This window comes from Enoplosus armatus, chromosome 13 (genome assembly GCF_043641665.1).
Source record: "Enoplosus armatus isolate fEnoArm2 chromosome 13, fEnoArm2.hap1, whole genome shotgun sequence".
NCBI classification, from domain to species: Eukaryota; Metazoa; Chordata; class Actinopteri; order Centrarchiformes; family Enoplosidae; genus Enoplosus; species Enoplosus armatus.
In genome coordinates, this window is record NC_092192.1 from 5,762,093 (window position 1) to 5,772,337 (window position 10,245).

The following is a 10,245-nucleotide window of genomic DNA, read 5'->3' on the forward strand; positions in this document are numbered from 1 at the left end:
TAACTTTGCTCTGATGACGCTGTACTCCAGAGTTATTCAACCTTAGGGTCATGACATTACAAGAGATTTAAATTTTTCATGATGTTTGGTCAATAAACAATATAAATACATTTCTAAAGAGTTATTATTTCAAATTCTGTATAATCCAGCCCCATTTGGACCTGCCACTGTGTTTGTCCAAGTGATAAATCAGCCGGCCAATATTATTGGCAGATATTAGCTTATAATAGATATACGAGTATCTGCATATATGTCAGCCGATAAGTAACAAGAAATTGCAGTAGACACACCACAGATATGTTTAAGGTCATTTAGAAACAGTGTCACCATTTCAGTTCCAGTAGTTTATATTTAAGTTTATTTTTCAAATGTGAAATGTCATCTCAGTATATCTCTTGGTCACAATGCTTTAAAGGAATAATTTTGGTCATTTTTTTGTATAGATTAAACAAACAAGACACAACAGGTTAATTAATTAACTTTAGAGGTCCTGGTAGGTGGATTTTCTTGATTTTTATTGTTTTTTGTAGCTGGTTCCCCCTGTTTCCAGTCTTCAAGATAAGCTAAGCTAACCAGCTGCTGGTGGTAGGTTCGTATTTATCGTACAGACATGACATTGATATTGATCTTCTCATCATCAACTCTCAGCAAGAATAAGTATTCCTTTAATAACCAAGGGGATCGTCAAAAACGTTTTTTCAACTGCCAAATATTAATCATCAGTATCAGTTTCCAAAATCAAGTATCTTACATTTATCATCATTTCAAAATTTAATTCTCATGAGTTTCCAGGTTTTCAACATTACTTTTCACAGAATGTACAAATGTGTAGCTCACTACGATGGTCAGCTTTTATAACGGCAGGTAGAAGAAAAACACCTTCAGAGCCAAAAATGAACATTTCTGAAATCAAATTGGTTTTGTTTGGCATGAGGATCTCTTGTCCTTGTTGGTTTGGACACTTTGGAAGTCTTCCAGCTTCTAAGAAACTGTTCTTGAAAGATAGGCTTACCAAGTGGGTGGTATGTTATGTAGTGCCAGCTTTATGTGCGAAGCTTCAAAGCTTGATCAACTGAGAAAGCTGACGTGACATTAACTTAAATTTTACAGATTCTTATGCTCACAAAGATCAGAGTGTTTGAATACTGAACAGACTTAAGGAGCTCTTTCGCTGTAGCACCATATAACACATTTATTAAGTTAATCTCGTTTGCATACAACTCTTTCCTGTGTGCTCCGACGGTGTCAGCCAGAACTGTTGACAACAACAAGAGCAAAGTAAATATTCCCAGGCTCCGTCCACTGCACTCAAATAGAAAAAAAAACAAAAAAGGCAAAGGAGGGGGCATGAGAGAGGTGTGTGAGGAGACACAGGATGGGGGACACGGCTCAGAAAAGGCGGGAAGGAGGCTAAGACCATTGTGGTGTACAATTTCTCTGTAACGTGAGCCCCTGCTTGTTGCCCCCCAGCAGAATGTGCCTTGTCCGATGGATTGGGGCGTCAGGTGTGTGCAGCTGCTGGTTAAGCTCTGTTTGCAGACCAAAGAGGGAGAGAAGTGGGAAAAGTAGGAAGGAAAAGCTTCTCAATGAAGGCGATACTGGAGGTTTTTTTGTCTCTCCCTCTGGCACTGATGGGACCACTGCCAGGACTTGGATTGTGGCCCAAGAGAGTGCCATGTGTCCCACAGATGGGCCTTCTAAATATGAAGGGACGTCATGTACAGATGGCCAATTTTGCCTGTGCAGAGTTTAGAGACAAATGGCCAAATCTGCCAAAGACTGAAATACGACTAATGAATGTCTTATTTTAAAACAAAGAAAACAGGAGTCTTCTTCCATATACACCTACACATCTCTAAATATATGCATGGTGTCACATAACTGTAGTACGTTTAGCCTAAATAATGAGTATAACAACATATGCTCACTTAGTGCTATTGCTATTACAGAGGAAACAAACTAAATTTAAATACACTCAGCTTATAAATGATCATTTGGGCACCAGATTGCATAATGACTAAATACAACAGCAACACACAAAGCTGAAAGCAAAAGTAGGTTTGTAGAAGTGGTTTGATAACCTTAAGAAAAACAGCAGAGGTGCTACGTCACACAACAAAGGCCACATACTAAATTGATCACGAGACGAGACAGCTGAGGTGACAACGCCTGATTGATCACACTCAACTTGTGGTGATTAATCGTTGCATGCTTTTATTGTGGATATTAATGCAACTGTTGTGTGGGTTTTTTAATGCACTTCTGCAGGTCGCCCACTCTCAACGCCCTCTGTTAGGAATGTTCACATTCCAGATACACTGCAAGTATATTTGCAAGTACTGTACTTGGGCACAATTATTTATAATATATAATATTACTTTTTACTCCACTACATTTATTCAGCAGCTGAAGTTAAAAACTGCATTTAAAAAATACCCAGCAGTATATAAAATGGGTAAAGTTAGTTCTACCACACCCAGTTACGTCATCAAAATACTGCTAACACGTTAATACATCAGTACTAATAATCCAATAGTATAAAAAATAATAATGTAACACTGACAGAAGCCATTTTGCCCATGAAGCAATAACTTAAACATGAAGTTTAAGTTGATGTATTAAGTACATATTGCTGATAATACTTTTTGTTGGACTTTTACTTGTGTTGGGAGCATTTTCAAATTGTTTCATTGCTACTTTTACTGAAGTAAACGATCTGAATACTTCACATCACTGCATGTTCACGTTGGAACATAACAACGGGGTAATCATGAGCAGGAAAACACTAATTTCTCCATCGATGAAGTTTAAGGGACAATTTAGGCCACTTGGACAGACTGGTTGTCCACATTACAAACAGCAAAATGTTACTTTAAATATAGACAGATATTAAGGTTTAACTCTTGAGGTAAATAACCGTGCAGATGACTGTGTTGACATGGATGTGTACAAGCAATTGACTATCCAACCAGGACAAAAACACGCCTCTACATTCATCACACTGCTCTTACAATACCGTACACAAATAATCAATCCAGTGCAAGCAGTGCAGCCAAAACCAATATTTGGGATTCAAAGAGGCTTTTAAGAAACAACCCGCTCAGCACTCTCCCAGCACGGCGAGAAAATACTCTGATGTGGAACCCTGCAGCACTTTTTAAAAAATAGATTTAAAAAAACCCTCAGCGTGGTGCTGGAGACATTGTTCACGTTTCTGACACAGCGTGTGATAAAGGTGTAGCGCTCTGGCACAACTCCATGACGAGCTCTTCACCCTCTGAATGCACATGGATGTTCCTCCCTCTCATGAGTAATTTTCTACATTGCTCTTCTTGGTAGATTTTGCTTACACAACCGTCTCAAGCTCCTGAAGCAGGTCCCATCGTCTCTAGGGCAGATTGCTCACTGTATAGATTTTTCACTGTGTTGAATGATGTGAGCTTTGAATAACACACAACTCAAGGATGTGTTGGACAGTTCTTCAGCACAAGAAAGGTAGTCGATACGGGAGAAATTCCCTCCCTGAAGGCCAGGGATCAAACTACAGAGGCAGATGTTGGATATAAAATCCCACTCAAACATCAGCCATCCACTGGCTGCAGAGATACACCAGACATGCAAGGCAAGGTTCTTGAAAACCCTTCAGTTTAGGCTTAAGGGTGGATGTCAGCTCTGCTCCTGCCAGTTAAACAGCCACAGCTTTGATTTTCTAAAACATGTCTTGGATCTTCAGAGCATGCACAGGCTTTAAAAGACTGACACAACAAACACCAAAACACTGTGCTTTTACAGCAAGGTTTCAGTCAATTTGCAGCAGCTCAGCAGACAGGTTTTTGCAGATTTAAGGGGATAATGTTCAACTTTTTCTTTGAAATCAAAGTCTGTTTTGAATCCTGTCTCTGTTTTGTAACAAAAGTAATCAAGCCTGTTGTGTTCATGCACCCTTCAATCAATCCTGTCTCTTGAAAATGACATTCATATACAACTAATTGGCTTTGGTACACAATACAAAGCAGCTCGATTTACAATTTGTATCAACAAAACAGGAAAACATTCATACTGAATAGATCTGCAAAATGCTTAATTTGCTTTCCTATAATCTCCACTCCTGGCAATTAAAGCATGAGGAACGTTTTCATAATTACGTGAATACAAATAAAGCACTTGGTTAAGGTCAGAGGAAGGCGGTGGACTTGGTTAACTATTGAACAAGTCAACACTGACTTGAAGCATTGAGTTTTTCAGTGTTTAACAATAAGACATCTTTCTTTAATCTTAACCAAGTGCTTTAATTGTCTAAACAAAACATGGGACAGAAGATGCAAACCCTAGTCTCTGGTTTTTAAGTCCAGTCCTGTCCTCCTGTCCCGTTTCAGTCCAGCAGACACTGTTGTAGACAAAAGCTCACAAGCTTGAATATTCAGTGAAAGTAATGAAAAGAGTTAACTCAATAGGATGTATTCCATTGTTCACCAGGCTGATTTACATGTTAGTTGAATTAGCTTACATATGGCTAATGCTATATAGCAAGGCACCATTATAATACCACAGGGATCAAACAGCGCACTCTCTTTAATGAAAACAATGAGCCAATACATTAGATTACATGGCTGTCATGCCTGGCTATCACTCAGGCAAACGCACTAATCCCACATGAACAACTGCAGCCAACAGCTGCACACTTCCTGCTACATCCAGACAGACTGAAGGCATTCTCAGGCATTCAGCCACAGAGACGGATGAAGAAGAGGTCAGGGAGACCAGCCATTATTTACACGAGGAGATTGACTAACTGGGATACCCTATGACTCATTTTTGGATACTTAACTAGTTCACTACTTTTCTCGCTCCAAAAAAACAAATTTTCTTATCTTGCCAATAATGAATGATTAATGAAGTCTTAATACTCACAGACAAACAAAACTTTTTATAAATATAATGCAAATATAAATATAATCTGATCAAAGAATTGGATCGCACAGCTCTACAAATGTATTTTCGTATTGAAATAAGTGTAGTTTCCTCTTTATGTAGTCTGACCTTGTGGTCAAAAACAATTTGAATATCTCAATTATAAGATTGGCAGTTTGAGTAATTAAATTGAATACTTTTTTTTCATTCTTAATTTTTTTAAATATCAATAAATCTATATAAATCACAATGAATAATACATTGAATTGCTTTCCAAAACATTTCTGTTGAAAAGCAACACACAGCGTATTGTGTAGAACTGAAATATGACGTTTCATATGTTTATTTTCATTTAAAAAAAAAGAAAACTGTGTCTCCTATAGCCCAAGCTCACATCTTCAGATTGTTTTATTTGACCATGTGCAAAGACATTCAACTGATGACGATATATGATGAAATCAATCAGAAAAGCAGGAAATTCTCCCATTTGAGAGTCTAAAACTAGAGATGGTTTAGCCTTTTTGCTTGATAAATGACTTGAATGATTAATACATTATCATATTTCTGTCAGTAAACTAATAAATTACTTGACAGATTATTTCTGCAGTAATTAACAATACCACATATTTTTGAAGGCTTTTATATGTAAATATCAAAGTTCCCTCCAATTGTGCATTAATTACATCAACAGGAAACTCTAAAATGTGCAGAATTTAAGAATTAGTTACTCTGGACCGAGTCTAGAGCTGATTCCACAGCAACGTACTCCACACACTTGACACGACTGACCTAAAATGACTTCAGAAAGCTCTCCATCAAGAAGGAAGTGCATTGTTTCTCAGTGGCTTCACTGAACAAAGAGGTAAGCCATGATATCCCTCAGCTCTAAAAAAGTTTCTGGTCATCCATTAAGGAAAGCTGCTGAAATGTATTCTCATAAGAGGCACGATGCTTTGCTCCAAACGTGCCACAAACAACAAAAACAATGCTCCACGTCCATGTCCATAAATAAGTGCAGCATTTGTTTATGAATGACGTCAAAGCAGTTTTAAATGATGTCAGTCCAAACACCATTTAAATGTCAACCTACCCACATATCATCTCACTAGTCTCTACATCAGTCACTGCCTGAGGCAGCTGGCTCAAGTCATCAGACAAAGGGAGTATCCTGGTATGGATACTGTATTTTCACTAGAGGTGGAAGGATTAACCACTACAGTCAGCGATACAGCTGCATAGATAACAGACCAAAGCTAAACTCTGTCTGAAATTCAAAATTCAAGTTTGCTCTCTCTGACGGTAAAGTTAGCAGCTGAACAGACAACCTGAGGCGAGTACCACTAGCATTAAGAGCTAACGCTACTTCCAAAGCACCCTGGCACCAAACTCCTCCCTTATCATAAGAAAAACCGCAAACCAACCATGTGTTAGTCTGTCTCTCAATACTTTCTGACTTCACTTTACTAAGAAGAAACTGGGATGGACTGTGGATGGTCAACATCACCTGGGAAACTCCAACACTGGACCGACCAATGGTGTAACTTCATCACTCAGTTAGGGACAGACCCCTCTTTGCTGTGGACCAGCCAAAAAAGATTCAGTAATTTCCTGAAACAGATAGGCACTATAGTTTTTAGCAAACGCTACTCAAACAGGAGTAAATAGTGCATTTGTTGGGAACTATTTTCAGCCACGGATTAATAATTAATAATAATTAATAATTGGTGTTCTATTAAGGGTTCACAGGAGCAGCACAGTGCGTCTTGGATTGACTCAAAATAAGCTTCCATGTTTTTCATGTCACCCAGTGCGGCTCATTGTGTGTGTTTTTAATAGTTTTGAACTGAAGGTTTTGGGATAAAATGTTACCTCAACTATCGCTGCTCAAGTCATCTATTGTTGGCGTGGCAGGAAACCTAATTTTCTGTTGTATTTCTGATTGAGGAAATGTTTATTTTTCTTAATTTAGTACCAAAAACCCTTTAAATCTTGAACAAGTAAAGACATCAAATCCTACTGAATCCATCTTAAATTGCAGCAGAACTGCATGTTTGAATTTAACATTTCAACAAATGTATCTGTATCGGATTGTGAATCATGTATCTATCTAGATAATATTGAATCGTTTTGGTGAGATAAACGTATACCCCTAATTTTCACAACTGTCATCTTATCATTGTGGGCTTACATCTAATTTTTCACGACAGACAACTGAATTAAGGATCCCTCAGAGACTTGAAATGGACTGGGTAAAAGGATAAAACCTTGTTTGGTTGAAAATATTTCATAATGGCATGAACTAAGTAAGCGTGTTCTTCGTGTCTCCTTTCTGCTCTGTAAATGTCTTCGTAAAAGCTCTGCCCCTGCTCTGATTTACTGCACGGCCACACCACCCGGACCACTTGCTCATTCCTGTAACACAACATGACCATCATGCTGATGAACACTGGTCTGTGGAATCAATAGAGGTTGGTACACAATGCATCAACTAAGCTACATGTTTGGGTTTCTTCTCATACTCAGGATAGGTTTATTTCCATGCAGGCGAAATGCTTTTAGCCACAAATTGTATCTGAGTAAGTGCCCTTCAAGGCCCATTAGGGAGGAGGTCAGTTTTGACAGAACCTGGTTTAGAAGCTCTTTAGAGGGTCAGGGTCTCTAACCATCCCCTAACCGGCGACCTAATCCAAAAACAGACAGCTTTACTCTGTCTCCAGAGGAGGTAGAGGGGAGATGAGGATTAAATAGAGGTAACCCAATTAAGACAAGGCTGATGGAGTAAAAAAACAGGGATTTAAGAGAAAAAGAGGTTTAAGGTCAGAACAGAGTGAGTGTTGTCCTGTTGTGAGATGCTACATGGAGAAGAAGGATGGTTTACATTTAATTCTGTACAGTGAGGCTTGCTTGAGTTAGGTAATCCTTCAGTGAACATGATGTCTGCCTTTAAGAGAAGGGGTGGGGAAAAAACGGGTTCACATAAAAAAAAGTGTTTTCTTCTTATTCGATTAAAATTATTTGTATATCAACACACCGCACAACTTCAGCCAAAGAAAATAACTTGGTCCATAGTTCAAAAGACTGTGGCTGTGCAGGTACTGTTCCTTGGTACTTAGTAGTACTTGCACCACAGTGAGAGCACACAGCTGTACAGTCGATATATCTGTTACTACATGTTTCGGTTGGACTCTTCCTCTACATTTGGTTCATTTATTCCTTCAAACTGTTGTAAGGAAGCTGAGATAAACTGAGCATAATACTGTATGAAGGGTACTTATACACACACATATTGTACATTTGTATTATCACACTTGTGAGGACCTCGTTAGCTGCCGTCTTTTCTCACGCCTTTATCAAATGTTAACAGTGGGGCTGAAAGTAATGATTATTTGCATTTTTGATTAAACTGTTAACATTTCCTCAATTATTCTATGGATTGTTTGCTCTTTAAAATGTCAGAAAAAGTGAAAAATGTCCATCAAAAGTTCCCAAAGTCCAACGTGACGTCCTCAAAAGCCTTTTATTGTCCGACCAACAGTCCAAAACCCAAAGATATTCAGTTTAAAGTTGCATAAAAAGAAAATCAGCAATTCGTTTGGCATTTTTGCTTAAAAAATGAACAAATAACACCATTATTAATATCAACATTTTTGCTGGTTTGTCTGTCAATCGACTAATCTAGCCATTATTTGTAACTGCTTCAGTTCTAATTAGCTGCCAGTATTACATGGGTCAAAACAATTGGTTGATTACTGAATTAGTTTTAAGACAGAAAATCAATGAGCTGCTGATCAACTGTGAGATGAAGATTCACTGCTTTTCTCTGGTTTACATTATTGTAAACTGGATATCTTTGAATTTTGGACTCTAGGTCTGACAAAACAAGACATTTTAGGACATGACCTTGGACTATGTGATGGACATTTTTCACTATTAATGGAGAAATTAATCTTCAGACTAGTTAAGACTGGAAACAATTGTTGCAGCACTGACTGAATATATATATATATATATATATATACACACACACACACACACACAACTCCTGACCCTTAAAATTCCTTGAGGAATACATATCCACAATCTAAAGATAAACTTTAGCTAACTGCTCTGTGCTGCGTGTAAAAACCAGCCTCACTCTTCTTGTCTGGTTTAAAAACATCACCAAGACTCAGAAACTAACCATGTCCTGCTTTTGGGACTCTTTGCTGAGTCTGGTCTTGCGGTCTCACCGCTGTAGTTCTTTAGATGTTAATAGCAGTCTTGTTAAACCTTTAATAACTTATCCAGACTCTGTCGTACAACAGTTTAAGACAAGAGCCTTTAAAAAAAAGACACCAGTCACGTGCAATATGTGGACTATGCTGACACTAACTGCGCAGCTACGTGTTGGTGGGTTAATTGGTCCGCTAACAGCGTCAATTACGCAGTAATTAATTACACCTTAAAATATTTTACGACGACTCTCGACTGAAAACAACCAAACTTGGCGGCAGAAATGCTGAAAAAGTGTCACATTTGTGAAAAGCCTACATCAATTCAACATTACTGTACGAAATTTAGCTTTCAAATTCACAGCCGAAGCAAAGAACAGCTAATAAGCTAACATATTTAACAGGTTTTTAAGCACACGCGACCAAAAACAACACTTATATTCGAGTTAACTAAATAAAACCTTTGAAAATGTCAATAAGATTTGGTTGGAGCATCCAAGAAAGGCACCCGCACACGTTGTATTGTCATTCAAACTCGTATCAACGGCTCTTCCTCCTCCACTAAACTTGTCTGTTTAAAAAATAATAATAATACTAATTGAGTTTAAAACTCACCGCTCCAGTTGAGGAGGCAGACATGAAGAACCAGCGGTAGAAATGTTCTCAGTAGGAAAGCCATGTCTTGTCGTATCCAGTCCCCCAAAATAACGTGAGCTGTGAGTGGTGTGTCGACGAGAAGTTAGCCAGGAGGAGACTGAGGAGAGGAGGAGGAGGAGGAGGAGAGGGGAGGGAGCTCAATTAAAGTCTGGCGGGGTCCTCCCATTGTGGGGCTCGTATATGTGTGTGTGTGTGTGTGTGTGTGTGTGTGTGTGTGGTAGAAGCAGCTTATCAGTGTTTTCTTCCTGCTACAAACTGCATCTCCCAATTCACACAGCGATTGCTTCTTGGTAGAAAGTCCTCAAGGTCACACAATAAGCCTACCTTATCACGAGCGCACACCTTTTAGCCTAAATCACACGGCCTGTTGGCTGAGTTCAGCTTAACTGGGACTCTTTATTTGCATTTCCATAGTGGTGGAAGGTAATAAATCCATTTACACATGAGCCTGAAATTTAATTTTTAA

At 38.5% G+C, this 10,245-nt stretch overlaps 1 protein-coding gene across 1 annotated transcript in view; it reads right to left on the bottom strand.

The window, feature by feature from the left end:
• Nucleotides 1–9,801, bottom strand: part of mcama (melanoma cell adhesion molecule a) — a 44,924-nt gene extending 35,123 nt beyond the window's left edge. The window contains exon 1 of the mRNA XM_070917854.1: nucleotides 9,738–9,801. Coding sequence (XP_070773955.1) covers nucleotides 9,738–9,801 — 64 coding nt within the window. The remainder of the gene's footprint in view (nucleotides 1–9,737) is intronic.
• Nucleotides 9,802–10,245: the final 444 nt, after the last annotated feature.